The following is a 26,572-nucleotide window of genomic DNA, read 5'->3' on the forward strand; positions in this document are numbered from 1 at the left end:
GCACAGTGGCTCGCATCTGTAATCCCAGCTACTCCAGAGGCTGAGGTGGGAAGATCACTTGAGTCCAAGAGTTTGAGACCAGCCTGAGTAACATAGCAAAACCCTGTATCTAAAATAATAAAAAAAGGAAGTCAACATAATCGCATGCTAATCAAATCCCCTCAAGTGACTCCACATAGAGCACAGGCATTGACCAGCCACTGCTGCCAGGCAAACTTCCACTACATTTCCTGCCTCCTATGCTTAACATTTTGTATCATAAAACCAGTCTCTCCTACTAGGCACTCGGTTTCATGAAACTATAGCTTTATAAGAATCTTCTATAAAAGTCCTTCACTCAGCTGCTTTGGTTGATTGGTCAACTCTTCTTTTGGGTTAATGCAAAGGCCCTTCTTTACCACACCTAATCCTATTTTAGTGGGCTCTCCGAGTAAACGTGTCAAGATGCAAATAAAGCCAAACCATTTGAATTTTTATTTAAACTTTGAGTGGCTTCTCTCCATCCACAGACTGAAGTCCAAATTCTGACCTTGAAAAATCACTCCTCTATCTTGGTTCTAACCTCATCTGCTGTCACTGACTCCACGCTGTCTCAGCCATCCATGTGTGTGTGTGTGCTGTTCCTTTACCTGGAATTGCTCCATCTGGCAAACTCCTATGCAGCTCTCAAGAGTCACCTTCCACTTCATCTTCTCAATAACGCTTTCCCTGGGTTGTCTTCCCGAGTAGTTAACTTTGTTCACACCTTTGTTCATAATGACAACATTGCGTCAACGTCCAGCCTCCCCCACACTCCCTCTGGACTGAGCTCCTTGAATGTGGGCCCCATGGATGGCCTCTTCATCTTTGTGGTCATCCCACATAGTACAGGGCTTGGTACATGGTGGATACTTCAGCAAGATTTGACAGAGGAATGAAAGCATGACCATATAAGTGCCTCTCCAAGTGTCTCATTTAATAATGGGGAGAACTTGACTCCGTAAAGCCAGGCTAGGACCTGTTCTTTCTTTCCAACTCCAAGGGATCTCGACTCAGTGCTTATAATTATGCCTTGCAACTCTCCCCTCCCCCAACTCCCATTCAAACCTGATAAAATGTTCACTTTTGTATTGTTTTGTGCATACATTGGTATATGCTGGTTTGGTTCTCAGAGCTCACTAATCTAGGAGTAGCGGGAACACGTGCATTATAAAATTTTACTCATTGGAGAGCTTTATGATTTTTAATATTTACATGGAGGCCAAAATAAAATATGTAGATCATAAATATGTTTTCTTAAGGTTTTGAAGTCCCGTTTGAGGTTTAGGGTATTTTTTTCTAACATTGACTGTTACTCTCCAAGAAAGGCTTATCTTATTGAATTGAATGGCATCATGGTTTGCAAATATTAACTTTAAAGAAAAGCCACAGTGTACGGAACCGCATATTGTCTTAAAATCACTGTATTATGCACATTAAAATATGTAGCTTTCCTTTCCAGGGTGATTGCTTTGTTTGGTCAAATTGGAAGTCAGGTTTTCTATTTTGGCATTATGCCTTATTTCCCTAGACTAAATGAAATTGTTCCATTATAGCAAATAGAAGCTTGATAATGGTTTGATTCAAGTCTAACTGGAATGCTATTCTCCGAATATTTCACCATTCCGATCTTATTCCTCGATATTATATTTTCAAATAGAGACTATGAGCTAGAACTGGGTTACAAGCCTTTAAGACTTGAGCAGCTGAAATCTCAGGAGAGTTTCAAACCAAGGCCCAGTTTGAAGTATAAACGGTACTGCTTTCCTGCTGTCAGCAGGCGAGAAAGATTTAGCTCATTGCGGGTCCCCACAGAAACAAAACACTGAGAGAAACGTCTCCACTGGGGTTTGGCCTCAACTCCTTTTGAGATGGATGTGTAGTTTGGAGATTGATAAGCAAGTAACACTTAACATTGTTTTTAAAGCAGATTGTTTTTAAAGCAGATTGCAACAAGGCGTCAACATCTCTTCTTTTTTTCTTTAAGGCTTCCTCACAGCAATGAGGCAAGAAGTGACCCGTGCCCACAAAGGCTGGGCACTGGACACTGTGACCATCCACAATGAAGTTCTGAGACAGACCAAGGAGGAGATCACGTCACCCCCTGGGGTAGGCATTGCTGGGCAATAGCAGGGACTGTTCTGGAGCCAGAGCTGAAATTTCAAGTTCTGCTTAAAACTGAGCTGTGAGTGCCTTGGTTAGGTCCATTTTCTTTGCAGTGAGGGTTCCCTCCGTCATAACCAGAAGACATCAGTGCCAAAGCCTCCCCCATCTGCCAGAGTGGAAGATTAATGACAAGGTCTAATGAGCTCTTAGAACTCCATAGACTACATTTCTACAAAATTACAAGTTATACTTGTGTTTGCTAAAAAGGCTTTTTGGCCAGGTGTGGTGGCTCATGCCTATAATCCTAGCACTTTGGGAGGCTGAGGCAGGAGGATCGCTTGAGCCCAGGAGTTCAAGACCAGCCTAGGCAACACAGGGAGACCCTGTCTCTACCAAAAACAAACAAACAAACAAACAAACAAAAAACTAGCCCGTCGTGATGGCACACATCTGTAGTCCCAGCTACTTGGGAGGCTGAGGTGGGAGGATTGCTTGAGCCCTGGAGGTTGAGGCTGCAGTAAGCAGTGATCACACCACCAGACTCCAGCCTGGGTGACAGAGTGAGACCTAGTCTTAATAAATAAATAAATAAGGCTTTTCTACACATCTCCAGCTACTGCTGTGGGCTACTCACAGATTCTATTGTAGGCAGCAGAGCAGTGCTGAGGGCAGCAGAGATGAAGGGGACTAGCAGGTTGGATTCAGGGGCCATTTCCAGGGGTGTCCCCTTTGCGTGGAAAGGAACATGGCTGGGGGAAGAGCCCCCACTTCCTGGATGCTGATCTGCTCAATGACTGTGGGCAAATTCTTTAACTTTTTTGAGTCTTCACATCTTCATCTGCAAAATGAGCATGATAATTCAACCTTATTAAAGGAGTTGTGGCCAGGCACGGTGGCTCACGCCTGTAATCCCAGCACTTTGGGAGGCCGAGGCGGGAGGATCACTTGAGGTCAGGAGTTTGAGACCAGCCTGGCCAACATGGTGAAACCCATCTCTACTAAAAATACAAAACTTAGCCTGGGGTGGTGGCGGGCACCTGTAATGTCCCAGCTACTTTGGAGGCTGACGTGGGAGGATCACTTGAATACAGGAGGCAGAGGTTGCAGTGAACTGAGATCCCGCCACTGCGCCCCAGCCTGGGTGACAGGGCGACACTCTGTCTCAAATAAATAAATAAATTTTAAAAAATGGTAGTTGTGAAGATTTAAATGTGATCATTCAGGTGTGGTGCTGGACCCCATGTATACTCTCAATAAATCAGTCTCCCTTTCCTTTTCTCTGATTTTCATTCCCTCATTTGTCAAGTAAGGGGGCTGGACAAGATGATTTCCAGGTTCTAGCCAAGTTCCCTGCCACCTTATAACGAGGGCTGCCTTTCCTTCAGTTTCCAGTATTATCTTCCTCATTCCTGTCTGAGGCCTCACCAGAAGCACCTTAACCTCCAGGTTCCCACCAACAATCTCTTTTAGGCAGTTTCAGAATTCCTCCAGCCTCTCCCCGTTGTGCAATTCCAGAATTCCTTCCACATCTGTAGGCGTTTGTTACGGCAGCATCCTGCTTCCTGGAATCAAAATCTGTGTTCCTTTCCGAAGGCTGTCAGAACAGAGTATCATTACCCTGGGTGGCTAAAAACAACAGAGATCTATTCTCTCACTGCTTAGAAGGCCAGAAGTCAAATCAGGGTAGGGTTGGTTTCAACTGGAGGCCCCAAGGGAAAATCCTGTTCTAAGCTTCTCTCTTAGCCTCTGGTGGTTGCTGACAATCTTTGGCTTTCCTTCCTCATCACAATCTCTGCCTCCATTCTCACATTCGTCTGTATAAGTATATATATCTCTGTGTCCTCTCCTCTTCTTATAAAGTTACCAGGCACATTGGATTTAGGACCTACCTTAATTCAGTATGTCCTTATCTAAACAATGTGTGCAAAGTCCCTATTTCCAAATAATTACATTCCAAGGTTCTGGGTGGACATGAAGTTTTGGGTGACACTATTCTATCTACCACACCTTCTCACTGACTTTTTAAAGTTCTGAGCACCCTGGAGAGGGATACAATTTACCATACGATGGCTTTTAAGTGGTCCCATTATTCATGTAGTTGATTGTCACCCACTGACTTAATGATGGTAACCATATGTCCTGATTTTCTGGGGCTGCCCATGGTTTTACTGTTGAATCATGTGCCTCCGTTTTTGGTTCAAAAAACATGGTCCTCACACGGTGATCCCATACAGGGGGATTCCAGAAAACACTCTGCAACGAATCTTACTGTCTTTCATTCTAATCAGCATTTACTTCCCCGATCCGATCCTCACTGGAGGTGGAAAAACAGTCACCATCCTCTACATTTATCTATTTGGTGAGCTGGCATGATTGTCGGAGCCTCCCCTGTGATTCTCCTTCAGCCTTTCTTTTTTTAGTGAATATGTGTTCTGTGGCTGCCCACTGCCTACAGGATCCAGTTTAAACTCTTCAGCTTAGCACCCAGATCCTTCCACGGTCAAGCCCTAACTTCTTTTACAACCATTGAGCCCTCTGATAAAGGAAATACTGGGGCTTTTCCGGGCCACCCTGCCTTTCTTTGTAGTGTTACTTCTGCCTGTGATGCCTACGCTTTCTCCTCTGTCTTTCCAAACACAGCCCCCTGCTTCAAGCCCATCAAGGCCCGTCAAGGCCATCCCCTCTACAGAGGCCCCTGAGCACTCCAGCCACAGGGACCTTGCCTCAGAAGTCACCGCTTTCACCCCCAGAACAGTTCACCAGGCACTACCAGTAATAAGTGTGTGCTGCTATTCAATTCATATCTTTAAAAAGTTTTTCTGCACCTGTGCATCTTACCTCCCTGATTTAATGATGAGGACCCCCAGGGTAGGGCCTATTGTATAAGAGAGACACTGGGGAGGGTGGCCAGATGCTGCCCCTGCCGTGATTCCCCTGGCTCTACCATGCCTGGCCTCTGGGGGCGCTCTGACTCTCCCACTAGCTGAGCCTGGCTGTGGAAACCTCACTTCATCCTGTGACTGAGATGAAGTTGAGACACAGGTTGGCTTGGCCAGGGGCAGGCCGAGATCCCACATGACAGCAGCTCCAGATCCTGTTCCATGCTCCCACCTTCCACCAACTCAAACCAGACCTCTCAGAGACTTTCACCTTCCTGTAGAGGTGATCTGGTGCTACCGGCTAAGCCTGTTGCTCAGGGAGGCCACCCCCACACTTTAATAACAAACACGAGCATTTCTACAGCACTCATAGCCTCAGCACAGGCTGCAGGAGAAAACTGGGCTCCGTATTTCACGAATGCAATGTGTCCGGTGGTGCTTTCTCCCTCTGGTAGTGTTTTAAGACTGGTGTGTGTTTTATTTCCAAACTGACAGCCTTTATGACTAATTTTGCAGCACCTAGTTTAAAAAATAAATCCTATTACCTTATGCTTGACTCTTCCAGGAAGGTGTGTATATTTATGGGCTCTACATGGATGGAGCAGCCTGGGACAGACGGAATGGGAAGCTCACGGAATCCACCCCCAAGGTACTCTTCGCGCAGTTACCCGTGCTCCACATCTTTGCCATTAACTCCACGGCACCCAAGGACCCCAAGCTGTATGTGTGTCCTATTTACAAGACACTCAGGCGAACTGATTTGACCTTCATCACTGTGGTATATTTGCGAACAGTGTTGTCCCCGGATCACTGGATCCTGAGAGGAGTGGCCCTTTTGTGTGACATCAAGTAAGTTCATTTCCATCTGCTGAGGGCACCAGAACCCACATAGACAGCCTGTGCTATTGAGGGACTCAGTGATGTGCGTGTCTTTTCTCCCCAGTAATTACTTAATTACTCTTTCTACATTAAAAAGTTGATGTTCTAAAATTGCTAGTGTGTGTTTTCCTCACATATCAAGATTCAAAAAGATCACTCTAAATGCATGCTTTTTATTCTGGGAAATCATATTTCATTATAATTACTTTTTAAAGATAAAACCCTGTTTGGATGTTAGAACACTTTGGAAGCTCTGAATTTTAAAAATTTGAAAGTGTTGATATGTGACATCCTAAAAAGAGCCTAGTAGTTGTAAACTTTTCCCTCAGGTAGGTACCAATTTCCCTTGAATAAAATCTAGTCACGTCTCTGTTTGTGCTAATGTGTTATCTTTTGTTCTTTTGAGTTTGGTATTCTCTCTGTGCTTCTGAAATGGAAACTGAAGAGATCCAGCCAGTACTCCTCAGTAGTACAGCTGTTCAGTATGCAGTGTTTAAGGCAGAAAATCCACTGGGATGGCCGTTCTTGTGATTTATTTTAATTTTATTTTATGTTGTTTTATTTTAATTTTTACTGCTTTTGAGGCCCAGAGAACTTAGACTCTCCAGCTCTCCCTCCCAACTCCAATTCTGCAGGAGATAATGAAACACATTTCTAGGCAGCAAATGGAGAAGGGAAAAACAAACCCTATCAAATGAAATTAGGTTACATGCTGAATGTCTTAAAAAGCAAAGTCTTTAAAAAGTGAAGCTATTTCTTATTCTGTAGCTAGTCTAAAACTCAGTTTGAACCTTGATTTCCTGCTAAAGGAAATTGTCAATTTAACAAAACAGATGGGGTCCTATACTGAATGCTCATGCGGCTTCAGGACATTGAAGAAGTGTCTCTACCAGTCTTCTCATCCAGAATCCTTGTTCCTGCCCACAGCTAAATGCACGAGCTTCATTCCTTCTGTCTATTCTGAAGGAGGGAATGTTTCGAGTTGCCTTGTTTCCCTCTCATCCTTCTGCCACCTTGATCAGAGATGCTGATGACAAACAAAACCAGGCAACCAAGCAATAGCCCAGGTAAGGTTTACAGAAAAGACCCCAGAGAAAACTCTGTCACAGTCTAGTGTACTTTCAAACAGTAGAAAACACATTATGAAATGCAAATTGTAGCAGTGGCCTCTGGTATTTTCCTGATATTGATTCAATGTCAAAACCATAGAACTTTAAAAAAATTAAGGCAGTTTTAAAAATAAAGTAGCCAAGCCCCTGGCTCAAGTTTTTCAGCACTTTCCTTGGCCAATACATACACTAAAGTAAGGATGGCATTCTCGAGAAAGAATGTCCTCCTGAACTGAGGCTAGAATTTGGAAGCACCTGTCAGTCTGGGTGGACACAGAGAAAGTTAAACACCATGACATTATAGCAAACCAAGCTGCATGTTCCAAAATCAAACACACATGTTTTATTGATAGCCCTGTCCAGCTGCTAAAACAATTGAAGGCAAATGGATAGTCGAAACCCCTGGATATCATGATAGTTTTTCCAAGAATAACAATTATGTTCAGTGTTCTCTATGCCTTGAATGTCTTATGGAAAACTGGGAAAAGAGGTGAAGAAGGTGTAAATCTGGCAAAGATCATTGATCAGACCAGTTAAAGTCACACATGTGCCATTTCCTGGGCACTCTCTGCTGTTGCTGGTTACTTTGTACTATGTCAACACAGAAGAGAGAGAGAGATGGGCATTAAGGTCCAGCAAGGATGGGCACCAGGCACCTGGGCAGGGCCTCAAAATGGTCTTCTTTCTGGTCAGTGCTTCTCAGCTATCCTTAGTTCTGCCAGGGTCCAGTTCTGTTTTCTTTCTCTAGGCCCAGTAAATGGTTTCCTTGGACATTTTAATTGACATTAATTGAACTTCCATGAGCACATAACCATTTTCTCTGCAAAATTGTTGCTCTTTCACTAATTACATAATTTGCCCCACTTGAGTGAGGGAGACCTGGTGCGCACAAAGGAGCAAAGGGTAGAGGATGAAATGATTAAGCCAATGAAGCTGGGAGAGAAGAAAAGTAATTGTTCTTCTTCCTTGGAATCAGTCCACATCTTCTCATTTTGCTCTTGGCAAAATGAGCAATGAGATTTATACCTTCCTTGATTCAAAATGTTCCTTTAGTTTGGACTTTGCATAAAAATAAGACCAAAAGAAACGTGTAGAGAGATACATCTTCCTAAAGGGATTGGTCTTGTGGGTGATGTTGCCTGAACGAGCCACCATCTCTGCCACCAGAGACCTCAGATGAATACAGGACTCACCGTAATTGGAGGCGCAGGGTGACTCAGGGCCATGGGTGAAGTTCAAAGGAATGGTGAAGGAAACTCAGGGTTGAGGATGAACTTGAAGACAAGGTAGCATTTCAATTGGGTCTTGAACTTTTCATAGATATTACCAACACAGTAGATGGGTATGTTCAAAGGAAGGGAGCAGCATGAGGGTGAGAATAGTCTAAAGGTGGGAAACCTCATGGAACGTCCAGAGACAGAAGATGGAGCCTTCAATGAGTTTCCATTGCCTGGAATGTACTCTCCAAATACCAAAGCCTTCTAGGAGCTGGCCTCAAACAAAATTTCTGCTTTATCACCCATCCCATCTCTCAACTTGCTCAATTGCTTCTGCTACTCTGACTGTCTGATGTTCTTGATGTTCTCTGAAAAAATCACGCACACTTTCACCATCCTTTGATTACCTTATCAAAGAAAACCCTCTTGTGTGGAACAACTGGAAGTTTCATACATGGCTGTGGAGGCACTGTCAAATGGTACAACTATTTTGGAAAACAGTGGTTGGGCAGTTTCTTAAGAGTAAAACATATAGTTACCATATGACCCAGACATTTCGCTCTTAGGTATTACCTTAGAGAAATGAAAGTGTATGTCCATACAAAGACATACATTCCAGTGCTCATAGAAGCTTTATTGGAAGAGCCAACAATTGGAAACAATCCAAATGCCCATCAACAGGTAAATGAATGAAAAAAATATGGTATGTAACTGCAATTGAATACTGCTCTGCAAGAAAAAGGAACAAACTATTGAGGATGCACACTAAAGCTGGATGAATCTGAATTATGCTGAGTGAAAGAAGTCAGACCAAAAAAGGACTACACAATGTATAATTTTGTTTATGTGAAATTCTAGAAAATGCAAATTAACCAACAGTGACAGAAAGCAGATCAGAGCTTGACTGGGAAGGAAGGGAGCAGGAGAAAGAGGTACAAAGGGGCAGGAGAAAATGTTGGAAGGTGGGTGACAGATATGTTCATTCTCTTGATAGTGGTCATAGTTTCATGGGTGTCAAAACTTATCAACTTGTACAATTTAAATGTATGCAGTTTATTGTACTTCAATTGTACATCAATAAAGCTGTAAAGAAAAGCTCTTCCCGTAGCACCTGATCCTTTCTTCACCTTCCTTGAGGATTTCCACAACCCCTCACTCCTCCCACAGGCAAGATTCATTGCGCTTTCTGCATTTTGGTTGCAACTGTGTTTAGTAATCTGGGTTGCAATCCTAGAATTTTAATGCAAGGATTCAATGACATGCGTCTATCTCCCCACTCTATAACAAACTTTTGGAAAGCAGAATCTGGCTTTTGAGCACCCTAAGAAGTGTTGACTGAATGACAGAATGAATGGACAGCAAGTAACCCAATTTGACTGGTAAATGTAGGCAAATAATGGGGAAGGAGGGAACACCAGGTGCGAGCCATGTTGAAGGGTCTAGAGTGCCACGAAGGACAGTAGGGAGTCACTGGTGGTTCTGGACTGCTAAAGGAATGGAAGCAAGTCGGTCAGCTAGAAGGCTTCTAGACCAAAATCGAGAAAATGAGTGTTGGGATTACAGAGATGACAATTAGAATGGAAGCAAAGTAAGGCATTTGAAAGACGGTATGGAGGTAAAATTTGGGGACTCAGAAACTGAGCTGAGATGAAGGATAGAAAGGGTCTAAAGATAAGGCAGTTTATAGACTGGGGAGTCTAGCTGGATGTTTCCTGTATCGTTAAAATTTGGAGAAAAGAGGTATTTTGCTAGCCCTGTGCTTATAAATAGCTGCCAGGGTATCTGAAGAGAGACTTAAAGATCTGTGTGCTCACCGTTGCTCCCAGCGAGGCCCGTGAATTAGTAATACTGTAGTGTACCTGTATGCCAGGCATTGGTCCAAGCACTTGATGGGAACTAATTTGTGTAATCCTTGCACCAACCCCATGAAATTGATACTGATATTATTATCTCCATTTCACAGATTAGGAAACTGAGGCACAGAGAAGCTAAACAACTTGCCCAAGTTCTCACAGCTAGTGAGTGACAGAGCTGGGATGAACATAGGCTTAGGGCTTCTGATGTACTTTGTAAGACAATATTGGGTTTTTAAAAAGCCACAGTCTAAAGGCATGAACCATTAAAATTCATAATTGTGTATAGAAAATAATATTATCTATATTTCTCTGACTTGTTAATTTGAACAGCTTTCATTATCTAAATGGACAGAAAAATGCGCATAGAAGAGAGATTATAAGGCAAATATCAGCATTCGTGTGATATGCAAATAAATGTATATTTAAAATTCATGGATTTTGAAGAGAATTAGTTGGTTCATTTTAACGTGCTTTTTCTGGGCTTTCTTGAATATTCTATACCAGTAGGTGCATTGCATGGTAACCAGAAGGAGCATGGCTGGAGAATTTTGCCCTAAACTCCAAGTGAGAAGACATGGGGTTTAGTCCTGAGACACAGGGCCCGTGCAGGGCTGCTACCTTGTCCACATGAAAAAGAAGAAAAGATAACTAAAATGTTATTTTCAAGAACACAATTCAGCAAGGGATAAATGGGAGCAAAAGTGTAAAAAATAATACACTATCCTAAATGAAGAAAAGAAGTTAAGGAACTATGGAGATTGTTTCCACTTAAAATGCCAAAAAAAAAAAAAAATTCGTAGTTAAAGTAACTCAGTGACTTAATCCAGGGTATCTAATAGAATCTCCAACGTTGTCTTTTTTTAAGGTTTTAGAAAAATAATCCTACTTTAGATATAAAAAGATGCCACATGACAACACTCTAGGTATAGTTGGGATATATAGCATACATCCAGAAATATGCACTAATATTGAATGAATGAAGACACCAAGGGTTTTCCAGGGCTGTGACAAACACGTTGGCTTGTGTGCCTTTTCAGTATTCGATAAAAAATTATCTACTCATTAAAAACACTAAAAGCCTTGTCCCCTCCCCCCTCCCTCCCTGTCTTAGGTGAGGCTCTCTGGAAAAAGCCTCTGAGATGGAGCTGTACGTGCAGGAGGTTTCCTGGAAACGGCTTTTAGGAGCATCACTCACTGGCGAGTGAAGGAGGCAGGACAGGGCAGAGGGAGAGGTTGGGCTGCGATGCAATCACAGTGAAGGCCTCAGCCACCCCTGGAGCTATGGAGCAGGGATGTGCAGCATGGGGTCGGGGGCACAGGAGCTGAGACGGCCAGGCAGCTGTGAGCCAGCACTTCTGGCAGCTGGGGAGGACAGCCTGGGACCTGAAGGCGTCCGTGTCCTGCCTTTCTTCCTCCACGCTCTTCTCATCTTCTTTCCCCACCTCCTTTAATTTAAAAACAAATCATGAACATACTTTTCCTTGCTTCCTCTTTATGCTTTCCTCAGAGGATCTTAACAACTGAAATCAAGAGTGTTTTTGACACCTGCGTGCAGACTCCATATCCCTGAAATGTAGAGAGCTTTTCAGAATGTCTGAAATGGTGGGCAAGACACCAGAGGGACATGTGGCTTCTGTCCTCTCTGAGAGGCAGGGAAAGAGGGGGTCCCTGGCTGAGGGAGTCCCTAGACTGAGCACAGTAACCGGATAGGTTTTGAGAGACCTCCAAGCACAAAGACAACTGAAACCTGAAAGTCTCCTTTTACTTTGCTGTTTTTCTCAGAGTCATGAATTTCCTCGCAACTTTTGAGGGATAGAGCTGTATTTTGCCTTCGAAAAATTACTTTTGTGTCTTGAGCAGGTGCAAAAAAGCTAGTCAACTCTGTCGTTTCTATCTTCCAGCATCTGGCTTTGACTGCAGATAAGAACCGAGGTTTTGAACACTCAAGTCTTGATTTACATCCAACCTTCTAAGATGAACATAAATACTTTGGAGTAATGCTTAAGAAACGAAGCTGTTCTGTCTACCCTGAATCAATACCAATTCCTTACAGAAGCTGTTGGCTTATAGAAGATTACCCTAACCCATTCCATTCTCCCCAAAAACAAACTGGAGAGGAGGAGCTCACAGTTGCTTCCAGCCCTCTGGGGCTTGCAAGATCACCCTTCTTGGGAATGTGGGATGTGACAGGGTGACAGTGTTAACTGTTGTTTCTTTATAAGCTGCTTTGACTGAACAGGTGTCCTCAGGGAGTGTGGAAATTCCTCTTCACACATGTGCTGTGCCGGCAGCTCCCTGTTTCTCCTGACAGAGCCGCCTCTCCTCTCATTCTCACCCAGGACGTGACTGGTTCATTAAAGCACCTCCTCTATTTCCAGGCAAAATCCCCACCTCACCTGGTGCAGGGATTTGATGCTTGATTCCCCCGCATCTTCCCAGCTTCTTCAAGATGGGGGGCTATGAATGTGAGGGCTCTGTCCCCATCTCCTAGATGACAAATCCATCGGCGTTTCTGTCACTGGAACCTCAGCCTCCTCAGACATGTGAGCAGGGATGTCAACCTGTGTCTGGGGGATAAGGACACCTATCTGTCATTTGTGGTTTCTGTGTGGTCCTTCCCGATTATGCAAACACTTTCCTTTCCATTGTTCCTCTTCTATTGTCCCCCTAAAGGACATCCGGTGTCCCTTCATGATAAGAAACTGAATGAGACAAATAGAAAATGCTCTTCCCCCTCCTCCTGCCTCTCCCCCTCTCTCTCTGTCTCTCTCTGTCTCTGTGTGTCTCCTGTATGAGTGTGTGTGTCTGCCCCTCTCTCTCTCCCCAACCCCGCTCCCTCCAGAGCTGATAACTAGCTCTTTGGCTTTTAGCTAGACTACGTCAGAAGCTTTGTCTATTATGTGTCATCCCCTCTCTTGGGGAAAGCAGTCACTTTTAGTTTTTTTCCATGTTTATGGAATTTTTTAGAGTAGACTTGCCCTTTCTGCCTGGTCTGCTTTCTCTGGAAGCCCATACCAGTCCTTGGCCACCAGCAGCCGACTGTGGAGTTCCCTGGTGGGCCCTGGATCCTGCATTCCCCTCAGGGCCCTCCTCTGCCCATGGAACACTTGGCTGTGGGACAGCTGGCCCAGAGGTTGAGCAAGTGACTTCTCATCAGGCCCTGTTCCGCCCCTCATGCCCACCTGTCCATTCTGCCCTAGGGCTCCTGGGAGGGCTGGGGCTGATGCCTGCAGGAGGGAGGAGGGAGGTTGTGCTTACCCTTCATTTGCTCACATCACTCACTCTGGGAGCCACGCCAGGCGAGAGCAGGGGGGCCCCACCAGCCCCAGAAGGCACCTCTCTCAGGGCCAATCTGTGATGTTTCTCCGTTCTCTTCCTCCTGTCCTGGAGGAGGGACGTGCTCACTGGGGGAAGCAGAGGGCACACGTGGGAAAGGGCCAGGGGGCCGCCATGCCTTTTTCTCATGACATCCTTCTAACAGCCCTGGAGAGGCAAGATGGCACCAGCTTTGCATACCATACCACATGTCCCCCTAAATGACGTGTGTGAGCATTGCCCTTCTTCTTGAGGAATAGTCTGGGTTTTTCTAACACTCAGAGTTGCCTTTGCTTCCAACATCTTTTTGGGAAACTCTTGACTTGACTGACACATAATGGGCAGGCATCTGCCACACCCAGCCACGTGGAGCTCAGACCCCTCCTCACTCCATTCTCATCAGGGCACTATTCTATGGTGTATATATCTCTGGTCAATTTATGTATTAATTTGCCACTTGGTGCATAATATTCAGCACTGAGATAAAAACGAATAAGCCATTCCTGTGAGGAATTGATTTTCCCTTCCACATCTGTTCATGAAGATATAAATCTAAAGTTTTGGTACTTTAAAAGCCTCCAAATGCAAATATAATCTAAAACTACTAGGCTTTGAAATTGGGTTTCTATGTCAAAAAATGTTTAGAGACCCGATCCCTGGAGCCTGACTGCTCATCTTCTGCCTCCAGGCCCTGAAGGCATTGATCACCTCTCGAGGTCCTTTCCCATTCATTGCAACAAGATGGAATGGTGCTGTGTGCCTCTTGTGCACTGTCAGCTCTGTACGCACGCTTAGGAGAGCTGCAAGAACTACCAAGGCATGGACCCTGCCCCCAGACAGGCAAGACAGCAGAGAACATAAGCTACACATGAACAGCCATCATGTAAGGCAGAAAGTGGTCATTGCCCTGAAGATGAAGTGACATGGGAATGCAGAGGATAGAGGCTTGACTTTCTTTTGAAGGATCAAGGAAGGTCTTTGGAGAAAGTAGAATTCAGGTGGAGCCATGAAGGATGGATGGGATTTGACCAAAGGAAATAAGGGAGCAGAGCACTCCAGGAGAGACAGCAGGAGCTGAGGCCAGAGCTACACAAAGGCGGGCAGAGCTTAAACCAGGAGAAAGAGTTCGGTGTGGCTGCAGCACAGGACACACGTCACCATGGAGGCGAACAAATGTTGTGGGCATCACCCTGATTTCCTTATATCTAGATGGCATTTTGCAATTTCCTATGTTCTTTTATGTGCACTATCACATTTGATTTTAACAACGATCATGTAAGTAGGCACTAGCAGGGCTTATCATACAGATGAGAAAACTAAGACTCAGAAAGTTAAGGTGCTCTGCCTTAGGGGACAAAGGAGAATAGCAGAAGACCAGGATGAGAACTCAGATTTTCCAGCACCCTGACCAGGGCCTTTCCCCTAAACCACGCAGTGACAGGGAGCCTGCGAGAGAGCCTACCCCACAGTTATTCCCATACTGTGTGTTTGTGGGGTTTTTTGTTGGCTTGCTTTCAGGTTTATTCACAGATTTTTCCTGTGTAAAGGCACCATGTGGTGGCCATTCCTGGATGCTATGGTGTGGGACATTGTATTCACAATAGGGAGATTTGGGGAACAGTCTCTTTCCAGAAGTTAGCTCTGTAAATCTTGGATGTGGCATCAAAGGCACAGAGCTGGCAGCATTGTGTCACCATGCAGAGCACTGTGTGGGGTTTGCTGATCTTGTCCCTGGTAGTCACCCTACACCAGGATGATGGAGAGCATGGCAGGATGATGGTCCTGCAGACAGCAATGAGTAACTCCTTGGGCCACTCAACACCCAGACTGACATTATCATTGCAGTCCGTTATGGTGACAATCACTTTGAACCTGATCCAACGGCCAGCCTTGGGCTGCTTTTGTACAAACATGAGCTTCAGAACCTTGTCCTTGAGGGGCACCCCCAGGAGGAAGTCAGTGACCTCAAACTCCTTGATGGGCAGAGAGAAGAGATAGACCTTCAGGGATTTGATCTTCATGTCCTTGACCTGGCAAGGTGACTTGGTGATGGAGCCCCACTCCTTGTCCTAGATTTGTGTCCTCAAGATCTGGAGTCTCAGTCTTGATGCTGACCATAGCCAGGACCCCAGCCACAGCTGAGCTGCCAGAGCCTCTCCATTCCAGGGCCCTAAGTTTCTCTGGCATCATCGGAAAACTGTTTGTGCATTTTTGTATCACAAAACTGCCATGCTTGGAATTAATTCTGTGATCCCACTTCCCTTAGGAACCCCCCTGAGAGTGCCTGAAAGGTGGGGGATTAGACATCTGAGCTATTAGGTACTGGGTAGGCTCATCGGCTTTGTTTGCTATCCCGTTTGGCAAATGAGCCAGAAACCAGAGCATCACCGAGTGCATTGGAGGTGAGGGCTTTCAGAACGGAGAAGGAAGTGACTCGAGCTGGCTTTGCAACTGGGTCCTTGAAAAATGACACCTGCTGGGCAAAGCCATACATCCACTTGAGGCCAGGTCTAGAGGTCAGACCAGAACAACAGAGGGAAATTCCGAGCTTCCCTCAACCATAGGCCAGTTTTAAATTTGGAAGTGTTGCCACATCACAAGTCAGATGGGACTGAGGGAAATGACCCGAGACGAGAATGAAACCTTCGGGGCTGTGAGCCTGTGGAGGGGTAGGAGACACCTGCAGGCTCAGTCCTAGATGGCTGCACCTCCAGCTGGATCCAAGGTGTGACTCGTAAGGTCCAAGGTGGCTGGAGATGACCACTGAGCCCACACTCGGAGAACAAAGGCATGGTGGTGCTCGCTGTTAAGAGGAGTTGGCCCAGAAACATTCAGATTTTCCATTTTCTATGTGTTTTCTTTTATTTAGGAGAGGAGAATGAGTGAGTTATCAAATTCCCTTTATGTGGAACCAGGGGAGCTAATTTTGTCTAACCTGAGTGTGGTGAGTGAAAGAGAGACCCAGAAGGCTCAGAGACAAGGGTCAGCCTGTTGCCTGGGATCCTGCCTGCCCTAGAGCTCCTCCTTCCTTACCTGGGGGGACTCTGAGGCAGCTGTACTCAGCACTGGTGCTAATCCTTGTCCCTGAAAGCCAGCAGCAGCTTCCCCACTCCTGGCTCCAGGGCCATTCTTTTCAGAGAAAATTCGGGTGCCTGGCTGGCCTCTTTTCCTCCCCATGAAGGTCTGAGGGGCAATGAGGGGAACAGCTGGGACAGTTTCTGGGAAGGAGGCTGCTTGGGCCAGTCAACATGCTAGTCTGAAGAAACCTCTTATTTCTGACAAGGGTTAACGCTGGTTTCATTTCTCATTTTGGTCTCAGTAGGTTTCTCAGTCATGCTGGAGGTGCTGAAAGGTGACAGTGAGAAGGCCTCGTGTGACACTTCTTTTTCATTGGATTTCCAAAAGTGTGAAATTTGGTACTTTTCCTCTTTACCCACAAGAGCTTCAATTCTGGGAAGGGGCAGTGTGGGCTCTGTCATAACACCTCCTCCCCAGCTCCCCACCTTTCCTCCAGAGAAAAAGGCAGACAAGTGGGGAAAGCTGGGGCCAGATGGACAAAAACAAACGAATCTACTCCCCTGGCCCAGAAGCCACGGCCGCACAGATCCAGAATCATTTTTCTGACCCTGTGATCCACTGAGTAAGGTGAAGGAAGTAGGAAAGGAGGAGATGGGCCCAGAGTGAGGAACCTCATTTACTTAATTGCCCTTACATAGAGGAAACCTTCAGCAGCCCCTCTGCCTGGACTAACTGGCCCTGCCCCTAGATAAGCTCAGGGACATATGCCACTGGGCTTGTCTGTGTGGGCTGACTGCAATGACAAACAGCCCCAAATCTTGATGGCCAAACATACTACAATCTAACATGGGTTGGCAGGAGGCTTTGCTCCACACAGTCATTCATGGACCCAGGCCCCTTCTGTCTTGAGATTCCATCATCCCTTGGGGCTTTGGCATTCTCCACTGACCATGTGTGTCCAACATGGTAGATGGAGGAAGAGAGGGTGTGAAAGGTCTTATGGGCCCAGCCTGGAGGTGGCCTGTGTCACTTTTCTCCACATTACCTTGGCCACCCTAAACATCAAGGGAACCTGGGAATGTGGTCTTGATGTCTTATAGGTTGAGTTGTCACTCACTAGCAAAAGATATCTTGAAATCCTAATTTCCAGTACCGCAGAATGTGATCTTATTTGGAAATACGGTCTTTACAGAATAATCGAGTTAAAATGAGATCATTAGGTGGGCCCTGATCTGGCTGACATTTTTATACAAAAGAGAAATGTGGGTGCAGAGAGAAGACCATGTGAAGACAGGCAGAAGGCCACCCACAAGTCCAGGGATGTCTGAGGCTACCAGAAGCTGGGAGAGAGGCAGGCAGAGTCTCCCTCATGGTTCTCAGATGGAACCAACTTTGCCAACACTTTGATTCCAGACTTCCGGCCTCCAGAACGATGAGACAACAAATTTCTGTAAGCTACCCGGTTTGTGGAACTTTGTTATGGCTGCCCCAGGAAACTAAAATACACTATATGCTCGAATTTGAGGAGCATCCAGCCAGCTGTGCTGTGCAATCTCCTTGTCTGAAAAAAAGAGAACAGGTGGCTTTTAGCACAATAGCTACCATCTTCGCTGATAGGTACTTTCTGGTTCTATGACTCTTGCCAAGCCTCTCCACCCATGACTCCCTCCCCTGCCCTGGGTTTTCTCTCACCTTCTCCCCACTTCTGACACTAATCCCTCCCAGGAGAGAGCAAGGGAGCCCAGTCATTTCTGGCTAGAGTCCACGTGTGGAGAAGAGAGAGGAACTTTGCCGTTCTCATCTCATTTTTTTTCTCTTCTTTGGTCCAGAGTTGTACAAACCCTTCCAGCACCTTCCTAAATGACCTTGAGCAAAACCCTTGACTCTTGTGAGACTCAGTTTCCCTCCCAGCAAAGTGGGTGTGATCCCACTGCTTTCTCAACAGAAAAACCAGTTATAAAAATGATGCTATAACACTTCAGGAAAACAGCGTGCTGCATCCGCCCACGAGAGCAGTAATCACTGTAGCTTAAGAGGTTGTAAATTCTCCACAGCTGACTGTTGGGAGCTGGACAGGACCCAGCACCTGGTAACCTTGGCTGGCTTGGTAAATGGGGGGCAGCGATGGTGCACCACAGAGGAAGGGACCCTTTGCCCTGGCAGACCTCCTCCCCATCTAGACTTGGGGGGATCTGACTATAGCCACCTGAGCCAGGAAATGATGTTCTGCACCAGAGCCCCTGGGCATTAGCAGCTGTACTTGCTGCCTGGATGAGACCTGGCACAGCTGGTGCACCCGCAGCAGGGAAGATAGAGGGCTGTGGGGAATAACAGTGGTGTTAACATTGCCATTTACTAGGACTTATTTGTGCCAGGTTCTGGGCAAGTGCTGCTTCTGATAGTCAAACTATCCTGCAAGGTGATAAATGTGGGATGTGGAGTTAGTGTGTGGGTCTGTGGGGGTTTGCATCCGGGCTCTCCTGGGCTGTCTCAAGCCACCCCAGGCTAGTTACCTAAGTGCACTGGGGATCAGCATCCTCACTGGTAAAATTGGGGTAAAAAATGGGCTGGGCGTGGTGGCTCACACCTGTAATTCCAGCACTTTGGGAGGCCAAGGCGGGTGGATCATGAGGTCAGGAGTTCAAGACCAGCCCAGCCAACATGACGAAACCCCATCTCTACTAAAAATACAAAAATTAGCTGGGCGTGGTGGCAGGAGCCTGTAATCCCAGCTACTCGGGAGGCTGAGGCAGGAGAATCACTTGAACTTGGGAGGCGGAAGTTGCAGTGAGCCAAGATCGTGCCATTGTACTTTAGCCTGGGTGACAAGAGCAAGACTCCATCTAAAAAAAAAAAATCCCACTCTACAACTCAGGATTGCTCCCAGAGCAGGGTCTCAGAAGAGAAGCAGGAGGTGAAGGAGTAGAGCCCTTACCTAAAGAGGCATCCTCTCGTGATACCTCCCTTTGCCCCCAGGACTTGCTGGCAGCCAGGTTCTCGGGGCAGAAGGTGGATTCCTGGCCCACTGCTGAGGTCTCTGCCTTCTCTCAGCAGCAGACCTTCAGACTGTCTGGCAAGGGCCAGCCTGAGGGCAATGGTGAGCATTAGATGAAATAACACATATACAGCTCCTAAAACAATGCCTGGCTCAAGGCAAATGCTCAGTAAATATTGGTTCTTATTATTGGACCCATTTTATACCAAGGCTTAGTGCTATTAAGGATACAGAGTAAGTGACTGAGATGGCTTTGACTGTTAGACTCTAAAAATCTGTTTAGGTATGTGTATGCATGCGTGTTTATATCAGGCTGAAAAAAGTGCTGGCTCTTTCCTTATCTCATCACTCAGAAGATGAATGTGGTCTTGAACTTTGGGAAGTAAATGAGTTTCTTAGGGACATGGAGCTTGGAAAGAAACCTGAACTATGTGTGCAAGAGATACCTGTCCTGGCCGGGCTCAGTGACTCATGCCTGTAATCCCAGTACTTGGGGAGGCTGAGGTGGGTGGATCACTTGAGGCGAGGAGTTTGAGATCAGCCTGGCCAACATGGTGAAACCCTGTCTCTACTAAAAATACAAACATTAGCTGGGCATGGTGGCATAAGCTTGTAATCCTAGCTGCTTGGGAAGCTGAGGCATGAGAATCGCTTGAACCCAGGAGGCGGAGGTTGCAAGGAGCTGAAATTGTGCCACTGCACTCCAGACTGGGTGACAGAGAGAGACTCTGTCTCAAACAAAAACAAAAAAAAAAGAAGAGACATCTGTCTTTTCTAGCAATTCCCTTTCCTTCCCTCTCCTCCTCTCCACTCTACAACCTCCTTCTCTCTCTTTCCTGCCTCTTCTCTCCCTCCTGCCTCTCTCAAGTGAAAGATCTGTCCTGGGCCGGGTGCGGTGGCTCACGCCTGTAATCCCAGCACTTTGGGAGGCCGAGGCGGGAGGATCATGAGGTCAGGAGTTTGAGACCAGCCAGGCCAACATGGCGAAATCCCATCTCTACTAAAGATACAAAAATTAGCTGGGCGTGGTGGCGGGTGCCTGTAATCCCAGCTACTGGGGAGGCTGAGGCAGGAGAATCACTTGAACCCGGGAGGCGAGGTTGCAGTGTCGCCACTGCACTCCAGCCCCGGTGACAATATGAGACTCTGTCTCAAAAAAAAAAAAAAAAAAAAGATCTGTCCTGCCCACTGACCTGGTCTTCCTGCTAGGGACAAGGTTTTCCTGTTGAAGACAAAAGAGGGTCGGGTGGCCTGCTCTCAGGTCTGCCTCCTTGGCGAATGGGCCTTGCAGCACCTTTTCCTCAGGAGCACACATCAGTTGCTCCCATTCCTATTTCTGAAGACAATCTCAATACCACATTTTCTTAGTGGAAGCTGAGGGCACCCCACGCTAGGGTCACTGGAGAAGCCTTGGGCCTAAGGGTAAGGAGCAGGACCCAGAGCTCTGGGCTGTAGAGGGAGGTGCTCCCGGACAGGCTGGCTGAGCTGCAGCCTGCATCCTCTGTGCTGCCACAAATTCAGCTGCCTATTGGGAGCTTCGGCACCAGCTCTCGGGGCAGGTGGACCTGGGATGAATGCCCTGTTTGCTCTTATGGGCAACTCACTTTTCATCCCTGAGCCTCGGTCTCCTCATCCATAAAATGGGCACAATAACACTTGTGCATAATACTGGATGAGATCAGGGTACACCAAGCATTCAGCAGCTCCTGGCTCAATAAGTAGTAGCTATTGTCTTTGTTTTCAAGGGTTGTTGTTTGTTTGTTTGTTTGAGATGGAGTCTTGCTCTGTCACCCAGGCTGGAGAGCAGTGGCATGATCTCTGCTCCGTGCAACCTCCGTCTCCTGGGTTCAAGCGATTCTTCTGTCTCAGCCTCCCGAGTAGCTGGGATTACAGGTGTTAACAGTTTAGCAAACAGTATGCCATCCATTCAAATCTCTGCTCTTAGGGAGCTCATCCTTTCCTCTGCTCTAAGGAGCCTGAGTGACAGGCCCTGGTAACAGCAAGGGGAAAGAAGGAAACTGTATTCCCGAGTCCATACTCTGTCCTAGCATCAGAGCAAACTCAGAGGTTTTTGGACCCCCAGATGTTAAGAGGAGGGACAGGCCCTAAGCTTCCTAAATACCCTCATATGCCCACTGTCTTCAGCTGGGCTCTCCCAGAAGCAGATCCTGAGATAAGGATTTAAGGGCAAATCATTTATTTATTTTTCATTTATTTTATTTTTTGAGATGGAGTTTCACTCTTGTTGCCCAGGCTGGAGTGCAGTAGTGTGATCTTGGCTCACCGCAACCTCCACCTCCCAGGTTCAAGCGATTCTCCTGCCTCAGCCTCCCAAGTAGCTGGGATTACAGGCATGGACCACCACGCCTGGCTAATATTGTATTTTTAGTAGAGATGGGTTTCTCCATGTTGGTCAGCCTGGTCTCAAACTCCCAACTTCAGGTGATCTGCCCACCTTGGCCTCCCAAAGTGCTGAGATTACAGACGGTGAGCCACCACGCCCAGCCAAATTGTTTATGTGAGGTGTGACCCCAGAAGCACTGGCACCCTACTGTGGGAAAGTGGGACAAGTGAGGAAATGAAGCCAACACAGGGTGCATTACTGAGCAGGTAACTGCTGTGGGAAGCTGGGCTCCATCGCACAGGGGACCTTTGGGAGACTTTGGTACACACCTGTGGATGGGGTATTTATCCATCCACTCTTGTCCATCCATGGTTGACAGCTGTTCTTAGGGGTACCTACCCGGCACTGGCTGAATGCAAAAATGTTCTCCAAGTCAGAGAAAGCCCCCTGGCAGAGAAAACATGGCCTTATAAGTGCTGGGGGCATTTGCTTACCATAATAGTGCTTACACAATTATAAATGAGTCCAATAATTATTTAATGTTTCCCTCTTGTATTAGAATATAATCTCTCTGAAGATAGGGACGGCATCACCAGTTGTATCCCCAGGACCTAGAATGGTGTCTGGCGCATGGCAGGTTTTTGATAGATACTTGCTGAATCAATGTAATCTGGAGGTTGACAAATTCATGATAAAGACCCCAGTTCTGTCTGAATGGCTTCTCTATCTCTTCCTTTCTCCTCTCTCCATCCCAAACCTGATATAGTAGTGCCTAAAACTCACTTCCAGTATCTCTTTTAAAATTCGCCTTCTTCTAGAGTATAAAAGCCCAGTATTTAACCTTGCCTGGGGTTGCCTGGAATAAAGGGTGCTTTTCCCACCCTCCTTTGCAGCTAGGAGTGCCTGTGTGACTAAGTTCTGAGCAAGGGATGTGGAATTGATGGCTGCCACTTTCAAGATGTGTCTTTATGGGTGGAGGTGCACTCATCTCCTTCCCATTCCTCCTTCCTGCTGGTTGGAAATTGGATATCATGGCTGGAGCAGCCACCTTGGATCATTAGGTGGAAATCTTGGACCAGAGGATGGTGGAAGCTAGAAGATCCAGGCACCCTGATGATCAGGGAGCAGCCACTCCAACCTTGGGCTGAACCTCTGGCCTTGCTTTACATGAGAGAGCCCTTGATTATGCCATTGTTATTTGGGGTGGGATTTTCTGTCACTCCCAGGTGAACAACCTAATCCTAAGTGATACCTAGAAGGTCCCTGCTAGACCACCTCTTGGGAGGGGAGGGAATAAATGAGTCTCAGGTGGTGGAACCAGAGCTTGCTAGAGAGGAGGGTCTCTCCTGCTGAATGGAAGCCAGGGACCCCTCCCACTGGCTGACTCCTTCCCTGAGCTCAGACAGGTCCAGCCTTCCTCAGGACTGAGAAGTTCACTTCTCTCCTCAGGAGTAGCTACTCTCACTTCCTGTCCCTTTAGTCGACATGCCCCACGGCAGGTCCGAGGCTGGGCTCTGCCACAACTCACCTTTCCTAAGAGTGGCATCAAGGTTCTTTTCCCATCCCCACTTCTCAAGAGCATTAGGGAAGATACAGTCAGCGCCCTCTTAGCGTTCTCTTTCCACTTGTTGGGTGTAAGAAGGGAACCTGAGGGCCCTGCAGTGTTTAGGGGTGGGAGTGGAAACAGAGACAGGAAAAATTCAGAGTCCCCAAGAAGCGAAGCAGGGAGAGAGATAAAGAAAGCAGGAACAACCATGGACACACGTTATCACACACACACAGGTTGCAAGAGCAGGAGGCTGGAGCTGCAAGAGGTGACAGGGAAGCTTCCAGAAAGGCAGACCCCAGCCTCATCCCTCCCTGCCCTGCAATGCTGAAGTTTCCAGGTAAAGGGGAACCTCTAGACCCTTCCGACTGTCAGGGTTCTGTGGATCCATTTGTCGCAGTCTCCCCACCCCCAACCTTGACTATCCCGGGCCTGCCTTCAGGACAGAGTTTGGGAATGAGAAGAGGACCTGGGAAGGGGTAATCCTGGGGAAAAAAAGTTCTTATTAGTCACCCCTGGCTCTGGGGATACTTTCCAGGAGTGGCCTGCCAAGCCGTGTGACCTTAGACAAGTCCCGTCCACTCCTCAGGCCTCAGTTTCCCTTGAGGGACCCTGAATAGGCGGGGGTTGCTGTGGCTTTCCTCAGCTGGGAGACCCGGGAGGAGGTCCGGGGTGCCAGGGTGGAAGGAGGGCCTGGCTTGTCGCTGAAAGCCGGCCAGGCGCACTATCGGCGCTCAGAGCTGGTGGCCGCCTCCTGCGCTTCCTGATCCCCAGCCGCGCTCGCTCGGAGCACAGTGCCCACTATCTCCCGGCCCGGGACCCGCAGAGGGGTGCGGCCGGGCGGGCCCAGGGATCTCTGGCCGCCCGGGCGGAAGAACCGGGACCCTGCCAGGCCCCTCCCGCGGGCAGGGCGGCCCCTCGCCGGCTCCTCCCCCGCCGCCCGCCACCCGCCCGGGATCAGTCGCCGCACGCGGTTCCGCAGGTGGCAGCGATGGCTCAGTCCTGAACTCCCCGCCATGGCCGGCGCCCCCGGCCCGCTGCTCCTCGCGCTCCTGCTGCTCGGGATGGTGGGCAGGGCCGGCCCCCGCCCCCAGGTGAGACCCAGGGACCCCGACGACACCGGGGGAGGGGGGTGGCGCTGCGGGCTTCAGGCGCAGTGTCCTGTTGGAGGGCCCCGGGACTTGAACGAAACTCCGAGACCGCTGGTGGGGGCATCCGAAAGCCTCGGGGGGAGTGGGGACTGGAGAGTTGGCGCCCCTGGGCTGGAAGACCCAGGTGAGGGCTTGGACTATAGAGGATTCCCTCCAACCCCAGCGAGGCGCCCTCTTCCTCGCCGCCCGGGTCCCTCTGCCCGGGCACCCGCTGCCCCGCGGCCGCCCTGCGCTGACTTCTGCCCCGCTTCTCCTTTCTCCCCACCACTTTCCCAACTCCTTCCAAACCGTGTCAGCGGCCCTGGCACAGCCCGGCATCCTCCCGGACTCTCTCTGCCCCACAGTCTGACCCAGACCCCTCTCCCGCAGTGCCTCCCCAGACGATCCACCTTCTCAAAGACCCTGAGAAGGCCCTGGGAGGAGCTGAGAAGGCCAGAGTGCGGAGACCGGCTCCTCTCCCTTTCTCATCAGCCCCCAGCACAGCCTTTGATTCATGGCTCCTGGGGCCCTGCGGTGGCAGCTTGTCCTTCCCAGTGACCTCCCAGATGTAACCTACCGCCCATCCCCTACCAGCCTCTGTAGCAAACAGGCAGAAGGCTCAGTGCCCCCTCTGGAAGCAGCCAGGCGCCCCCACTCACCCACTCTGCGGACCTCCCATTCTCATCCTGCACTGACAACAGGCACCAAGAGAACGCAGACTGGGGCATGCAAGAACACCTGGGCTCCTTGGTGCCACCAGAGAGCAGGCCACAGGTGGACCCCCGCAGCCCCTCTCTCCTGCCCTTGCTGCTTTTCCTGCCCTGGGCTCCTGGGCTGGGGACAGTGGTCGGCTGCTTTTGAAGAGGGGAGCTGTCCAAAGATGCTGGGACTTGCTTGAGCAGAGAAGGGACATAGACTTGGGTGGCCTGTTCTGGGTCAGCAAACAGGTTCTTCCCATCACCTCCCACTGCTACCCCCACACCTAAAGAACTGAGATCTGTGGGGAGTGGACCTGAACGAAACTTGAAGTTTGTCCCAGAACCATTGCCTTGGTGAGCGCAGACTCCACCCCGGCTGAAACCCCAGATGTGGACAGACGTGCCTCTCAGCTAAGGTGCCAGCACATTTTTCAGCCCCTAGATTATTTTCCAGACGCGTCTTCTCCCTGCCCCTGTTCCCCAGCCCAGCTGCTGCCCTAAGCCCCAGGAGACACCCTCCCCCTTCCAAAGCACCTTCCCCACAGCGCCCCTAGCCAGGCCTTGGTTTTCCTGGTGTGGTTGGGATCTTTCAGGGGCCAGGGCTGCAGACCCAAGACGTGGTTCTTGCACGTGGTTCTTGCCCATTGTTCCCTCCTCTTACGGACTGGGTTGGGGTAGGGGTGGAGGCTCTGCTTTCTGGTCCCATCCTCCTCCAGACCAGGTTTACAGATCTGGTTTGAATGAAGGGAAGAAAGCAAAGGGAAGAGGAAAGTTTCTGTGAGCTGTCTTCCCAGAGGCCTTATTCCCAGAAGGGTCAGGCTCCTGAACCCGCACTTTCCTCTGATCCGATTTTACTCCTTAGCTCCAGGCCTAAGGCAAAAGCTGGGCATCCTGGGGGCATAACAGGATTGGGGTGGTAGAGAAGGATAGGAGGGGACAGGTCCTAGCAGGGAGGGGAGCTTTGAGGGGGTGCTCTTGTCATGGGAAACTGAGCTGCCACGGAGATCTGAGTCACAGGAGGTGTTAAGGATAGACTGCAACAATTATGACACAACATCATGCATGCCTGTAAGACTAAAAAATAGTGTATTTTGCATTTCATTTTCTGTCTATGAAGTCAAAAGGGTTAGAGTTACTCCCCTCATGTTGCTGATGGGGGGATGAAAGCTCAGAAAAAGAGGGTCCCCTGTATAAAGCAGCCCAGCAGCTCAGGAGCAGGGAAGAGAAAGGGGTGAAGGGCTGGGCTCTTGACCTAACACCTCCTACTCAGACGGGACTGAAGGGAGACCTCTGAGAGTGAGCTGCTCACTGTCAGGTCTGGTGAGGCTGGAAACAGCATCCCTGCAGGTAGGGGGATGGCTGCGTTGACTTCTGAAAAAGGTGCCCCAGGCCGCTCTTTCATTGTTGCTGGGAAGGCTCACTCCCCTACCCTGCTCCTTACCTCTCCAATACCCTGGTGAGG

General features: G+C 48.2%; 2 protein-coding genes across 9 annotated transcripts in view; both read left to right on the forward strand.

Annotated features, from left to right (window-relative positions):
• DNAH8 (dynein axonemal heavy chain 8) overlaps positions 1-6,251 on the forward strand; it is a 309,672-nt gene extending 303,421 nt beyond the window's left edge. For 7 of the 8 annotated variants that reach the window (XM_058432166.1, XM_058432167.1, XM_058432165.1 and 4 more), the window contains 2 exons: positions 2,006-2,127; positions 5,569-6,241. In XM_058432166.1, coding sequence (XP_058288149.1) covers positions 2,006-2,127; positions 5,569-5,856 — 410 coding nt within the window. In that variant the 3' untranslated portion in view covers positions 5,857-6,241. Of the gene's footprint in view, positions 1-2,005; positions 2,128-5,568 lie in introns of all 8 variants that reach the window. The other variant, XM_058432164.1, reaches the window with a different exon arrangement.
• A 674-nt stretch (positions 6,252-6,925) lies between these two features.
• Positions 6,926-26,572, forward strand: part of GLP1R (glucagon like peptide 1 receptor) — a 55,589-nt gene continuing 35,942 nt past the window's right edge. Inside the window, exons 1-3 of the mRNA XM_058432178.1 lie at positions 6,926-6,949; positions 23,519-23,622; positions 24,265-24,376. Coding sequence (XP_058288161.1) covers positions 24,299-24,376 — 78 coding nt within the window. The 5' untranslated portion in view covers positions 6,926-6,949; positions 23,519-23,622; positions 24,265-24,298. The remainder of the gene's footprint in view (positions 6,950-23,518; positions 23,623-24,264; positions 24,377-26,572) is intronic.

The sequence above is a fragment of the Hylobates moloch genome, unplaced genomic scaffold (assembly GCF_009828535.3).
Source record: "Hylobates moloch isolate HMO894 unplaced genomic scaffold, HMol_V3 SCAFFOLD_20, whole genome shotgun sequence".
NCBI lineage: Eukaryota > Metazoa > Chordata > Mammalia > Primates > Hylobatidae > Hylobates > Hylobates moloch.